Below are 14,622 nucleotides of genomic sequence, written 5' to 3' on the forward strand. Positions count from 1 at the left end.
GAAAAAGCGTGTGCCTAGTAGGTTTGATGTTGGATATACAAATCCTTGTGAGTGTAGCATGGGTGGGGACTTTGAGGATAGGGCATAAGAAACTTGAATGCAGGAGAGAACAATTCAAGGTAACAATAAGTATTATTTTAAAATATTATCAAGTGTTCTGTGCAGAAGATTGTTTTCACAAAAATCAACCTTTCTTACTTTACTAGTTAAATTATAAATAGGATTTAACATACAAATAATTCAATGACTGATGAGTATACATACAAATGTGATGAGTAAACTTACATCTAACACAGGCCACCTTACAAACTTTTTCTCCTTGTAATGTGGAACAAATATCACATTCTAAACATAAATGGGACAACAGTGCTGTGTCCCCTTTGCTAATCAGTCTTTTCAGTCTTTTCAATGCAGTCCATGCTTTCAAGTTAGCAACAAATGTCTACCTTTTCTGCATTTTCCTCTTTGTATTCATTGTTGAGCTGGATTGCATCACTTTCGCGAGTTATCTCTTGATGTCGTGTCTGCAGCGCGCGCTCCACCAGAAACTGCATGGCTCTATCTGAAAACAAAGTCGGCACAATCAGAGAAAATCTGAAGGCAACGAAAAAATAGTAGAAGTATTGGCATCGCGTAACGGCCCATGGCGCTGACTGCAGACTCACCGATGTTGACGTTGGTCTTGGCCGAGGTGAGGAACCAGGCCTGGATGCCCTGTTCCTTGCAGAAGCGCGTCACCACCTCTGGCTGCACACTGTAGCCTGGAATGTCGCACTTGTTGGCCAGCAGCACCACCGGCACGGGCTCCCCGTCGGCCAGGCTCAGCTTCTCACGGAGGTCCTTGAGCCACTGCAACAAAGAAAGCCAATTATGAAGAGAGTGGAGTGGGAAACGTCATTTTCACACCAAATAGAAAGTGTCAAAGACCGACGATCATTTGTGGTCGAGGCATTAATCGCAAGCGCAGGGGCAAGGTAGGCCACCATTTTCCCACAGGCGCGCTGCGAGACCTATTGCTGGCCTACCTATGAGGCGTTATGCCACACTTGCACCCCAGCAGTTTCGCAGTTCCACCAGCTTCTCACCTTGCGCACTGACTGGAAAGTCGCCGTCCGAGAAAGATCGAACACTATCGCCGCTCCAACTCTGAAACGGGGAGAGAACACGAATAATGTTGACACTCGGAAACAAAAAACAACAACAAAAAAGGCGGCAAAGGTCGGGCGGTGAACCCGCGGTCCCCGCGAGTTCAGCGGACTCACGCGTATTTGTAGTAGACTCTGGTCATGCACCCGAAGCGCTCGTGCCCGGCTATGTCCCTGCAATAAGAAATAATAAAAACAATTAAGAAGGGAAATCTTGTTGATGATGAAACGGAAGTGCGGTTGGTACCCACCAAAGCTGCAGGTTGACCTTGGTGCAGTCGTCCCACTGCAGCGTCCGCATCGAAAAGTCGGCGCCGATGGTGATCTTGTAGTTGGAGGAGAAGCGGCCTATGGCAGAGCAAAAAATGAAGTATAATCAAGAGGCGAAACACAGCGGTGCGAAGCAGTGCGAAGAAGGTCGCGATTGCGGGGAATGTTTTCTTTTTCCGCGACGCGACGCACAGCGCATTTGCGATTGCCTTTGAAGGGCGCGCTGCAAGACAAGCTATCTCCAGCCGCCCCGCCACGCCCCGCACCGGCACGTAAGACCAGCTGATTCCGAATCGCGCGCCCCGCCGCTCTCTCTCCCTCGCACTCACGGGGCGTTCTGAGGGGAAGCGAGAGAGACAGAGCCCGACTGCTGCACGCGGAAACAAGCAGACAAGAAAGTAGGCGACGGATTCCTTCCGTATCGCATGTTGTTTCTACAACCCATCCGGAAATTCACCTGCATGGTCTACCCACTTACCGTCTGTGTAGCGCCGAACCACAGCCGTCTTTCCTGCAAGCATACATAAGGTGGGATCAGTCGGAGGACAGTTACACTTCGTTTTTTAAATGTAAAGGTTAAATATCAAATCGCGACTTTATGGGCGGCCCCATCTCCCCCGAAATACTAATGCCGGCTCGTCACGTGGTCAAGAGCAATGTCAGGGCCGCGGTGCCACACGGCCGTCTCGCAGCCTGCCTCGTTTCCCTCGCTCTGTCTCTCTCCTGCCTACACGGGACGCCCCATGAGTGCGAGAGAGACAGAGCGACGAAAGAGACTCTCGGAGTCTGGCTGCTAGATAATCCCCGACGGCTGGCGGCGGGCGACGGACAGGCCCGGGATTTTAATTGGATGGGTGGCACTAGAAAGTCGAGGCCCGAAAAATCGAAAAGTCCGCAGTGTGCGGACTTTCCTGGCCCCCACAAGTACACACATGCTACCCTTAATCGTTTTGAGAGATCGAATGACGCGGCTACGCCAGGGCTACGCGGCTAATCGCGAAGAAAGGGGAGAATGAATGGACGCCGGGCGGCAACGTGAGTAACGTGCGTAGTGGCCGGCAGGCCGGCATCTCGCTGACGACGCAGCGAGTCGAGGCGCGAGTGTCCGCGCGGCCGACTGTGCGGGTGCGAGAGAGAGAGGCGGCGTGGCTATCAGCTGGACAGGTATCGTGGCCGCGGAGATAAGACCGCCCTGACTATGATTCGACAGCAGCTCGTTTTGCAAACGAGAAGCTTATTTTGCTACATTGCTATTGAGCGCGCATCGTCACGCACTGCAGTCTGTCTCTCTCGCACATTGCCGGGGCGGCCCGTGAGTGCGAGGGACACAGAGCGACGAAATAAGCGCTGTACGAAATCGGCCTATCCGCGCCGAGTCCATTCAGACGCTGATAGAAGAAATAAGAGAAATGTGAAATGGCCCCTCCGAAAAAATCTAGTCACGTGGTTAGTACTCGTGTGCGCCGGTCGTGATGGTCTTGGAGAAAGCAGTGATTGGGTTTGTCTAATCGCAGCCTATCATTGCGTCCGGTCCGACGCCACGCCACGCCACTGCCGTCAGCACACGCGCCTCTCCGCTATCGAGATCCAGATCCAGACGATACCGTACAATCGCGTCGGTGGAATGTCGCACCTTCTGTCGCTATTTTGTCTCGTGACAATATTTGCGGCTCCCTGTAATCATTCAGCGAGGACCAGGAAAAAGTAACGAAGCGGCGATGCGCGATGCAACGCTGCACTCTGCAACGGAGACCATGCTCCCGCCACGCGCCACGGGGAATGCCAAGGCCAGAGAAAGCACCGCGTAAAGGCGGCAATGTGTCACTTCAAGGGAGACAGTTTTCTCATGCGAAAATATACCGGACGATGACGGAGGGATAGAGGGAACGGGTCGGAGCGGGTGACACTCGACCCGTACGGATTTTTAGCGAATAAAATGACCAAAAAGAGACGAAGACAAATTACCCCTCCTATCGAATAGGCACTACCAACGCGAACCAACATGGTACCAACTTAGATACGTCAACAACACGACATGTCAACTTACCGACGCCGTAGTCGCCGATGACGAGGAACTTGAAGAGGATTTCCTTGGGCACGCACCGATCCACACTGGTGCTGCCCGCCCTCCCTTCCCCGGCCACGTGGTTGTTGTTCAAGAGCATCGTCGGGCAGTCCGTCCAGTCCTGCGGTGCCGGTAGTGCCGGTGTGCGTGCTGTCGTGTGCACTGTGCACCCTCGCGACGCTGCCTCCACACTGTCGCGAAACGGCGGCAGCAGTCCCTCGTCTCGGCTGCCCGTCTCGACTGTCTCTGTCTCTTCCGCGCCGCGATCGGTCTGACTGACTCGCTCGCCACACGCGCCCAGCGGCGCCGTGAGCCGGGCAGATGTTGTTGTAGAGGGCGGGGAGCGGGGAGGGGGGAGGGGAGTAGCGGCGGGCCAGGGCGGCGCGGCACGATTCAAGATAAGAACGCCTCATTGCGTCGAGTCAAATCATTAAAAGTCGGTTTCCATATTTTCTGAGCGAATTGGGGATCTGATGAGGGTATTTTGAGTGTTACTGTTGGAGAAAATAGGGCTGAGTCTAAAAAAAACAACAAACAAATAAGAGCAATATTGACATTATCCTTTATTAACAGCTAATACATTACATGACATTCATTTAATACTTTTCCTACTAAAATGCCTTAAAAGTATACTTTTTCCTACCCTTTACCACATACTGAGCAGAAACATCTGCAATCACTTCAAATAAACTTTGCCAACAACTAATTCACAACCCACAGGGCATATATTTCTAAGGGAGATCTATGAGAAGAAAACAGACAAAAACAAGGATCAAGATATATGTTTATAATACAGAGTGTCCCTTGTTATGCTGCAGTTAAATGAGGCATTGCAGTCACATTATTGGCATGAGTAGTAAGTCCAAGATATGGATTCCTCTCAATTATCATAGACAGCTAGATGTCTAGATAGGGCAGCACTCTGATACATCAACAAAAACGATGGGAAAGGTCTGGACCACAAGGACATTCTATGAGTCTGTCGCACAATAAAGATTTCAGTTGAAATGTTCACAGTCGATTCGATCCTGCAAAACGACTTTATCAGGATGGTGCAAAAATTAAAGAATCTTTACAATAAATTATATGTTTATAGAGATAGACAGAGACGATAATATTCTATTGTTAACGGCTGCAAGTTTGAGACTGACACTAGGCGGCCAAAAAAAACCCTCAACAGATTAAAGGCATGCAGTCCCACAAAGCACTGCACATGGCAGACCGGGAACGCCACAACCTGAAAGTACTTCAGAGAAATCCTAAGTGACAAATATTTTTAAGAGCGAGCATTGATCAGGTTGAACAAAGTAAACTCAAATAGAATTCTCTTCACAGGATATGTTTCCAAGTCAAAACTAGTTGATGAAACGATTGAGAAAAGTAATTAAATATGATATTATTAGCTTTGCAATTTCACAACATTTTAAGTTAGAAATTTTTTAAAGAGCAAACCAAAGTTTGTATGCAACATATGTTTAGACCTTCTTGCGTTATTGATTGATAGAGAAGTTATATACTGAAGGGTTTTTTTTAAAAATTCACAATTTTCAACAGTAAGCATTCCTGTATCCAAGACTTTCCCATCCATAAATATAAAAAAGTATTTTAAAAAATATCACAGAGAAGAGTAAGCTTCTTTTCCTGGTCCTGGTGGTGGTCAGATGGGTACCACGTGCTGTTTACAAAATCCTGCTTAGTAACAAAAATGTTGCACAGATTTAACCAAAGATTTCCAACAAATTTTAACAATTGTTTAAATATACCACCTGTGCACACATTTTAAAATGGAATGGGAGAAAGGAGAGCTTTTCAAACAGATAGTAACACACACTTGCACTCATACTGATGTAAAAAGACAAACACATCATATGGTAGAACCATCGACCACAAAACCCACAGTATATAAACCATTATATATCCATTGGTAAGAAAAATAATAAAGGACTTTACCTAAAATTGTGACACCTAGTGTGAAGGACCACAATTTGTTTATTTTAAATACTGCTCTGTAAGATAAGGTACACAGTTAAGTGCAAAAGAGAAATAAGAAAGCCTAATGCTCTGATTCAATAAATTATAAATACAATTGAAAAAATGAACTACTCTAATTGGTCTCAATCAACATCCTCGTGAAAAGTAAGAACGCAATGAGGGGAAGGGGAGTGATGAATAGAAACGGAAACTCACGAAGAGCACTGCATTGTCGCCTGGTAAGTTTGAATGCGACAATTTGCGGCATAAGCAGAAACGGAGTAAATAAAATACACAAGACAATGCACTCACCAGAAAAATTATCATAATAATAAAAGGAAAACCAGATTGGGTGCAATAATTCTATTGGTGCAGTGGCACTGTGTTTTGAGGTAAGATCACCTCATGAACATGACACCAAGTCTCAGAAAACTCAAACGTCTTGCCATTTTTGGTGGAGCAGCTGCCATTTGTGATGTCATTATTAACACAACATTTTAAAAAAATCACAAGTACAACAACAACAACATCATCAACAACAACAACAACAACAAACAGCTAACAACTTACACGTACACATGTTCACGCTCACAAAATTCGTTCAGCCTTTTATACTTTTCCTATTATAGTGTTTCTCTCTTTCGACAGTCACGCTAATTTCATTTTGTACACGTGTTATCACAGCACTGCCATATCAGTCGGCCCCTGGTCGGGGTGGTTCGGGTGAGGCTTTAGTGTCAGGTAAGTCAGGTAGTGGTGCGCAGGGCGCAGACGGGGCCTTGCCTAAAGGCTCCGCCGGCGACCGAAGGCGAGGGTGGCTCACAGGCCGAAAGTGATGTTGAGCGTGAGCAGCTCCATGGGCTTCATCTTGGCCTGGTCCAGCGCGCCCAGCCTGTCCACGTGGTGCAGCCCCGTGAGCGAGGTCTGCGACACCGAGTCGAGGCGCAGGCGAGAGAAGGCGGTGCGCGGGTGCAGCGCTAACCGCTCGGCCGGCGCCCGCCCCTGGTCCTGGTCCTGGTCCTTGGCGTCCGGGACGCCCTCGGCGTTGTCGGGGTCGGCGTCGTCCTTGCGCACCGCGTTGTCGTCGTCCTCCGCCACCACGCTGCAGTGCGGCAGCGACATGGACGTGCCCACGCCGCACGCGAAGCCCTGGCGGTGCAGCACCAGCAGCGCCGACGTGGACGGGAACTGCGAGTAGCTGCCGTCCGCCAGCGTGCGCAGGTTGAGCAGGTGCACGTCGCAGGGGAAGGGCCGCGACACCAGCACCACCTGCTTGTGCAGCGACGACTCCACGACGCGCGAGGCGTGCGACGCCACGGCGGCCATGGGCGCGGGGGGCGGCGCGTTCTCCAGCGGCGACGCGGTGGACGAGGGCGCCAGGTCTTCCCCCGCACTGCTGGTGTCCACGACGAACACGTTGGTGGGGTAGATGAGCGAGTTGGACATGTGGTTGGTGTACAGGCTAGGCCGGGAGTGCTGGTTCTTCTCCTCGCCGGGGTCCGCCACGTCCTCCAGCAGCAGCCAGAACTTGGTGAGCGTCTGCTTGTTGTCCACCACGCCCTCGCCCATGCCGCGCGAGTCGTCGTACAGCGTCCGCCGGTCCAGCATCACCTCCAGCCAGCCGGGCTGCCAGCTGGCGGCGCCCTGCGCGTGGTTCAGCAGCAGCGACAGGCGGCGCGTCGAGTCCTGGATGTAGGCCATGGTGGTGACGGGGAAGTAGTTGCCCTCGATGCCGATGCGGTCCACCTTGACGCGCCGCTGCATCTGGAAGCCGTTGGAGTCCGTGTACACCTCGGGCGGGTCGCCGTTGGCCACGTCCGTCACCAGCCGCATGAACAGCTCCGTCTCGCGGAACTTGGGCGGCTGCTCGAAGTCCACCATGTTCTCGACGTAGATGCCGCTGCCCAGCGCGCCCAGCGCGTGGTAGATGCGCACCGTGTGCGCGAGCACGTGGCCGTAGAAGACGGTCACCTCGGACGCGATGGGGCCGGACGAGATGACGACGTGGGGCTTGAGGCCCTCCAGCACGTCGTGCTCGCCCTCGCGGGACGGGTCGGGCATGAAGAGGTAGGCGCCGGAGTGGAACTGCGCGGACGAGTAGGCGGCGAACTGCACCTTGCAGCGCGTCGTGTGGATGCGGCCCTCGCCCTTGCGCGTCACCGTCTTCAGGAAGCCCGAGTTGGCGTCGAACAGCAGCTTCATGGCGTAGTTCTCCAGCTGGATGTCGCCGGGCTGCATGCTCTTGACGTCGAAGGGCGACACGAAGGCGGTGCCGTCCTCGGCGCGACCGCACGCCGCCCCTTGGCAGAACACCTTGGCGCGCGGCGCCGTCTGCTTGGTGGCCATGCGCTCCAGGCGGAACGACACGAGGGCCAGCGGCGGCAGCTCGGCCACGAACATGAGCTCGAACGCGTCGCGGTTCATGTGCAGGCGCGGCTCCTCCAGGCGCGTGCGCTCGTCCACCTGCTGCTGCGGCTGCATGTCCAGGTTGGTCTCGCCCGTCAGGTTCCACAGCGGGCTCACCTGGCAGGGGATCACGTTGCCCTCGGGGTCCAGCACGCGCACGTCGGGCGTGGTCACGGTGAGCTCGACCACGTCCTGGCGGTGCTGCGCCAGCGAGTTGAAGAGCACCACGGTGCGGGGCTGGCCGAGGCCCAGCTCGATGGGCACGCGGCGCGCCAGCTTCTCGTAGGACTCGCGGTCCGAGTCGGGCTGGATGAACTCCATGGAGGGCGGCGCGCGCGGCGGTGGCGGCGGCGGCCCGCGGCTGCTGCTCGCCGACACGGAGTGCGCGTGCGAGGACGCGCCCGCCTCGCCGCGCCGCAGCACCTCGTCGCGCACCAGCAGCGTCTGCACGCAGAGGCGCTGCAGGCGCTGCGTCTCCTGCAGGCTCTCGAACATCTTGAGGGCGTAGTCGTGCATCACGGAGGCCTTGGAGGTCCCCGTGATGGCGTCGTGGTGCTGGAACAGCGCCAGGTTGCGGCGCGACTTGGTCAGCTTCTCGTAGTCGCGCTCCAGCAGCTTGACGGTGTAGTTGAACCCGGAGCGGCGCGCGCGGTTCAGCGTCAGGGCGTAGAGAATCTCGGCGGAGCGCAGGCTGGCTTCCAGCTCGCGGTCCAGGATCTTCCAGTACGGCCGCGTGGTGAAGTAGCCGCTCCAGTAGGCCGGCCGGCCCTCGCTGAAGATGTCCGAGTACACGAAGAAGTCACCCTTGAGCGTGTCGAAGTGCTGCGTGCGTTCGCGCACCGCCGCGAAGTAGTCCGCCGGGGTGCCGAACGTCACCTCGGCGTGGTACTCCGCCGAGTGCTTGTTGATGTAGTTGGCCAGCCGGCTGTAGCCCTCGTACTGCTGGTCCCACTCCTGCTCGTGCGAGTAGCGGAAGTCGTCGCCCAGCGGCATGAGGACCACGTTGTGGGGGAACAGCGACCCGGTGCGCCCGTACTGCTGCAGCAGCAGCTCGGCCTTCTGCTTCACGTTGCTGTCGTCGATGGGCACGGCGCGCAGCGAGTACTCCGTGTACTCGCCGGGGATCTTGCGGAAGTCGAAGTTGAGGCAGATCTGCGACAAAACAAGATTGGCTCATGAAGGGAAACAACCTGAGCTGACCACATGGTACACCAACGGGAGTGCTTACCTGGGGGTGCGGGCCGCAGGAGTGCTTGATGGAGTAGATGTCGAAGGGCTGGTTGTGCACCAGCATGTCGGTGCGTCCGTCCGCGTCCCAGCCCTGCCGCCAGAGGAAGTCGCCCATCTGCCGCTCGGCCAGCCACTGCTTCCACGCGTAGTGCACGCGCTGCACCACGGCGCCCGAGTTGACGCCCGACGTCTTGAGCAGGTAGGGCACCGTGGCGCCGTGGCCGAACGGGTCGATGGACCAGCCCGTGCGCGGAGTCACGCCCAGGTTGTTCTTCACCCACTGGTGCCCTGCGAGACAAAGACAAACAGCGTCAGGGCGTGCGTGCGTTGTACGAGGACAGCGGGGCGAAACACGCAATTTTCCTCGGAAAATAAGTCGATAAAAGTGTTTTAAATATGACGAAGTTGTTTCTCATTTCTGACAAAAAATTTCGAAGTTGTCGTTTTCCCCCCCCTTGGGGAGATCCCTGCATTAGCGAGGACAACCAAGCACAAAAGCATAACTTTGTCTCCATGTTTCGCATTAAAAGGACATAAAAAAGTTGCGGCGTTAAAGCCAATGTCGCCCTTTTCTTTGGCGGGCGCGCGGTGTGGCGGTCGTGGTGGTTGGTGCGCCTGCGGGATGTGGGCGGATGTGGGCACCAGAGGGGACCGCGAACATGCAGAATGGTGGAGCACCCGGAACGGCGGTGCAGCGCAGGGCCGCACAGCCTGGCGCGGCACGCCGATGCAGCCCCAAATTATGCCGGCATTACTCACACCCCAACAAATTCGGCAGAATAACGGCGGGCCGGGGACGACGGGATGGCTTGGCAAGAGCGAGAGGGAGGGGGGAGAGGCTCTCAATGCTGCTTTAGCCGCGTCAACGGTGTTATTGTCTAACTTCTTCTGCGGCCGGGGCGGCGTGCGGGCCGAGGAGTTTGGCGTTGTCTTCGGACCTTTCCAAAAGGTTCCAGGCGGTCGGCGCCCCTCTCAATACAACCCTCGGCGCGTCGCCCCGCCCCGCCCCACCCCGCCCCACCCCGCCCGCCCCGCCCCGCCCCGCCCCGCCCCGCCCCGCCCCGCCCCGCCCACCTCGCCACGCTGCGGGGTCGGAAAAATGTCGGGGGCTGGCGGCCTGGCGGGCCTTGGCCGTGACGCCATACACTTGCACATTGGCCCATTGTGCAGGCGGCCATTGTGCCCGCGACGCCGCCGTCAGGCCGTCACGCCGTCACGCAGCGCGCGCCACTCGAGGGGCACTTTTAATTTCTGCGTCGCCCCGCCCCGCCCCGCGGCGCCTCGCTCCGACGCCTTTAGGCTGTGTGACTTGTTGGCGCCCCCCGCAGGGGTGGAGAGAGAGACAGAGACAGAGAGAGACACAGAGAGAGAGAGAGAGAGAGAGAGAGAGAGAGAGAGAGAGAGAGAGAGAGAGAGAGAGAGAGAGAGAGGGGGGGGGCGACCCCCGCGCCTGTCTCACACGATGTTTGCCCTTGGCACACAGGTGTAACGCAACGCGCGCGTCCTTTGGAGGACCCCTCAGAGGTGTCCTCGAAGGGCTTGCCGAGGGTGGCCCAGGACACGGGGGGCTACTAGGAATGCGTCACACACACGCACACACACACATACACGCACACGCAAACACACACACTTCGCACTCGCACTCAGAGTACGACGAGGCTGATTTAAAGATACTTGCGGTCTCAAGAGGAGCGGTATTACGCTAACTCAGCTTTACTGGTCTCCGGCGGGGGCGGGGGGTTTGCGGGTGCGGGTAGGAGGCGGTCCTCCTTCCTGCGCCCTCCTCTGGAAAAGGGGGGGGGGAGAGGGGGAGGAGGTCTCGGGCCGACTGCGGCTAATATTCATGATCGCCTCTAAACAATAACTCCCCAGGGAGCAACCGGCAGCGAGCTGTCTGCCAGCCCGGCCAGGGCGGCGCGCGGCGGGCGGGGCTGGCGGGGCGGCAGCCAGGCAAGGAGGAAGGGAAGGGGTGGGCCTGTGCAACCTTTGTTTCCGAGTGGAAGCAAAGCCAGGCGAAGCCCAGGGCGGCCCGGGGGATGTTTGCACCTCAATACTCCATGTTTATTCTCATTGCCCCCATGCGAGTGCGTGGCGTGGCGCGGCGTGGCGCGGCGTGGCGCGGCGTGGCCCCGAGGGCAAGGAGGGGTGGAAGCCCCGGCAGGAGGAGCCAGCGCCAGCCTTCTGACCCAACCTCGAGGGCGAAGAGTGGCAGAGTACGCCAAGACCCTGACGGGTCACTGATGGTTTGATACACTGATCGAAGGGGTTCCATTTCCGGACCGCATTAATTAAGTTAAACCAAACTCCTGAATCCTGTCCCGGATCAAGGGGCAGCAGGCGGACACGAAAATACCGCATGTGGATTCAGCGTGATTTCAGTGTGATCGACTGTGACTGTGATTTTCCGCGCAATCCACGCCCCAGTGGCGATGTGTCCGGTTCCAGGTATGCACCCCGTCAGCCCGTCCGTCGGCAAACGCTCTGCGGATTATTTGCTAACTGCGCTGCGGTTGGCTTCGGGGGCGAACATTTGAGGCACCACCGCGGCAGTGGCAGGCACGCCCGCGCGGCACGCCGGAATGCTGAATGCTACACAGCGGGATTTCAAATGCCGGCGGTGGCGAATGCCGGCCGGACGGACGGTCGCACCGAGGAGGCCTCGGAGGCGCGGCGCGGCGCTCCTCGAAGCCGCCGACGATCGTAAAGCCTCCACATCGCGCCCTCCGTTGCGTCGCTCTGTCTCTCTCGCACCCAGACGAACCGCCCCGCGAGTGCGAGAGAGACGGAGCGACGAAAGCGCTGTTCGGAATCGCCCTGCCGGACGGTCTTGACGGTCTTTGCATGGGAATGGCCCCTCATAACCACGCCCTCGCCTCGCCCCCTGCAGGGCCCTGCAGGCCCGACCCGCCGCCTACACCAATAACATTGCCCTCTTTTATATTTTTTTTATCGAAGCGATTGCAAGGCCTTCGAGCGGGAAGCACAGCGGGCAGCCCGGCCGCACAGACTACCCAAAGGTGAGACAGGGAGCCATCATTATGGATGCAGTTAGCGAGTGGATCAGGACTTTTCGACTGTCGTCTGTATCTCTCCAGGAGCCGGGAGGGGAGGGGAGGGGGCAGTGACGACACAGCCGCACGGAGTACGCGAGCACGATGGGCTAGGCCGGGAATGATCTCGACAGGCATCGCCGTTAGTCACTCCGGTCCGTCAGTCACTCCGGACACTCCGCGGACCGAAATAACCAAGAGACAAACGATGTCTGTCTCTGTCGCACTCATGGGGCGTCCCGCGGCGGACTCATTTCGGGGTCGATGGGCACGCGGCTAAAGATAGCGGCAGAAATCCAGGTTGCGGTCGTCTCGCCTCGGACATCATTCATTCAGCCGTCTGCCGGTTTTCCTCCTTGGCTGGAGGAAAACAGACACGCAGGCGGACTGTACAGACAAACAAACACACCAACACACACACACACACACACACACACACACACACACACACACACACACACACACACACACACACACACACACACACACACAAACACAGCACGCACAGGCAGAGGGCCAAAAGCGCGTGCGACGCTTTGGACACTTTCTCGCGTTATCTGCTTCGCACAGACGGCCAGTCACTGCGGCGCTGCGGCCCGGACAATGAAAGAACAGAACGGCACAGCACAGCGTGGCACAGCGGGGCACAGCGGGGTCGCTGAGGCAGACATCTGATACAGCACGCGAGGCCCTGGCCCGCCCTGGCCCGCCCTGCCCGGGCACACCAGCACCAGCACACCAGCAGGGCGCGCGCCTGCCCCCCCCCCCCCCCCCACTCATCCCATGCAGCAGAGCAGCCCTCCTCGTCCACTCCATTATGGCCACCACATCAAAGGGGGCTTCGACTCGCTACGACCCGACGACCTCGCAGCCAGTTATCGAGCAAGCACGGCGGGGTAAAAGCTGTCCAAAGTAAAACGAAAAAAAAAAAGCGAACACCATTTTTACAGTGCAGGCAGGCAGACTTACCTTCGATGAGCTGGTCCACCATGGCGAACACGTGGGAGTTGGCCTCGTCCGTCATGACCCAGCCGCCCGTCGTCATCTCCAGGCGGCCCTCCTCCAGCAGGCGCTTCACGGCGTGCCGCTTGGACGGGTGTGCACTGGAAGCAGACACGCCAATCAAATAAGTACCAAAATCCTGATTTGATGGCTGAAGACTCGGTTCGTGCTTTACGTTAAGACGAACGGCCCCCGAGTACAAACGCGTGCAGAGAAAGCAGTCCGGGAGAAGCATTCACTGGATCATCCTGTAAGTGGCGAACGGTCGCGGGGAGAAGCGCGGAGTGGAGCGTGCCTCGGCCGAAAGGGTTGCCCGGAGTTTTCGGGGTCTCGGCGGGGCGGGGCGGGGCGGGGCGGGGGGGCGGGGCGGGGCGGGGCGGGGCGCTGGAGGTGGAAGTGGAGACGGTCCGTGTGGATAGACATCGGGGCGCAGAGACGTGCGCAGAAAGTAAAATAAGTGACGACCCGCAATAAATCGCGACGCCCAAGGCGCCGAGGCCGCAGCGCGCACGGCCGGCAGACCGATTCCGGGGGTCGTTCTCTGTCTCTCTCGCACTCAAGGGGCGCCCCGCTTGGAGAGACGGAGCGACGAAGGCGGCTCTCGGAATGAGTGCACAGCCGAGCCGGACGAGCGGAGCGGGGCGATGCGGCCGCGGGGGGGGGGGGGGGGGGGGGGCTCCATGGGGGCCTCCATGGGGGCCTCCATGAGGGCGCGGGCCGAGCCGAGCCGGGCCGCGTCGAGTGGAGGTGGGCCACCGCTTAATATGGGCGGAGCGGCGCGCGCCCGGCCCGCGTGGATGCTTCATTCGTCATGGTAGCTCCGCGTTGCTGGCCCGGCAGAGATTGCCCACTCGGAGTGCCACTCCTCGCAACAGGGCCGAGGCCTGGTTGATCCGTTACCTCGTTCCAGGCCAAACTGCCTGCCGTTCGCGGTGACCAGGTCACAAAGTTGAGCTCCAAAAAAAAAGTAACACGCAAACATGGGGAGGAAAAAATTGGGGTTAGGTCTACGGCTTCACGGACCTGGACTTGAGCCCATCCCAACCCGTCCCATCACTCCAGCCCCGCCAACCCTGAGGAGGAGAGAGTGCGCAGCCTGGCGCAGCCAGTCCAAATGAAGAGTTAGGACGGGGCAGGGTGGGGCAAGTGCGGGCAGAGGAGAGAGAGAGAGAGAGAGAGAGAGAGAGAGAGAGAGAGAGAGAGAGAGAGAGAGAGAGAGAGAGAGAGAGAGAGAGAGAGAGAGAGAGGGAGAGAGAGAGGAGAGAGAGAGAGAGAGAGAGAGAGGCCGTGGCCGAGGCCAAGCAGCGCGATGAAGCAGAGAGGACGCGACACGAGGGGGCAGCGACCGAGCGGATGGCTGATCCAGCCAGAGCAGCGCGTTTTCGTCACTCCGTCTCTCTCGCACTCAAGGGGCGCCGCGTAGGAATGCGTGTGTGAGAGAGAGAGACAGAGCACCGGGCGATATCACGCGCGGCGCGTCCGT

At 57.3% G+C, this 14,622-nt stretch overlaps 2 protein-coding genes across 2 annotated transcripts in view; both read right to left on the minus strand.

Annotated features, from left to right (window-relative positions):
• Window positions 1-108: 108 nt before the first annotated feature.
• On the minus strand, window positions 109-3,777 carry LOC117644170 (ras-related protein Rab-32-like). Its single transcript, XM_034383441.1, has 7 exons — window positions 3,463-3,777; window positions 1,894-1,926; window positions 1,397-1,493; window positions 1,263-1,319; window positions 1,086-1,146; window positions 666-849; window positions 109-562 (listed from the first exon to the last, which is right to left on the minus strand). Exons 1-7 carry the CDS (start codon window positions 3,578-3,580, stop codon window positions 429-431), a joined length of 684 nt encoding a protein of 227 aa, XP_034239332.1. The 5' UTR covers window positions 3,581-3,777; the 3' UTR covers window positions 109-428.
• Window positions 3,778-4,019: 242 nt separating this feature from the next.
• Window positions 4,020-14,622, minus strand: part of LOC117643933 (alpha-mannosidase 2x) — a 113,338-nt gene continuing 102,735 nt past the window's right edge. The window contains exons 4-6 of the mRNA XM_034383119.1: window positions 13,107-13,240; window positions 9,086-9,375; window positions 4,020-9,009 (exon numbers count right to left, since the gene is read on the minus strand). Coding sequence (XP_034239010.1) covers window positions 6,271-9,009; window positions 9,086-9,375; window positions 13,107-13,240 — 3,163 coding nt within the window. The 3' untranslated portion in view covers window positions 4,020-6,270. The remainder of the gene's footprint in view (window positions 9,010-9,085; window positions 9,376-13,106; window positions 13,241-14,622) is intronic.

The sequence above is a fragment of the Thrips palmi genome, unplaced genomic scaffold (genome assembly GCF_012932325.1).
Source record: "Thrips palmi isolate BJ-2018 unplaced genomic scaffold, TpBJ-2018v1 HiC_scaffold_17, whole genome shotgun sequence".
Lineage (NCBI taxonomy): Eukaryota > Metazoa > Arthropoda > Insecta > Thysanoptera > Thripidae > Thrips > Thrips palmi.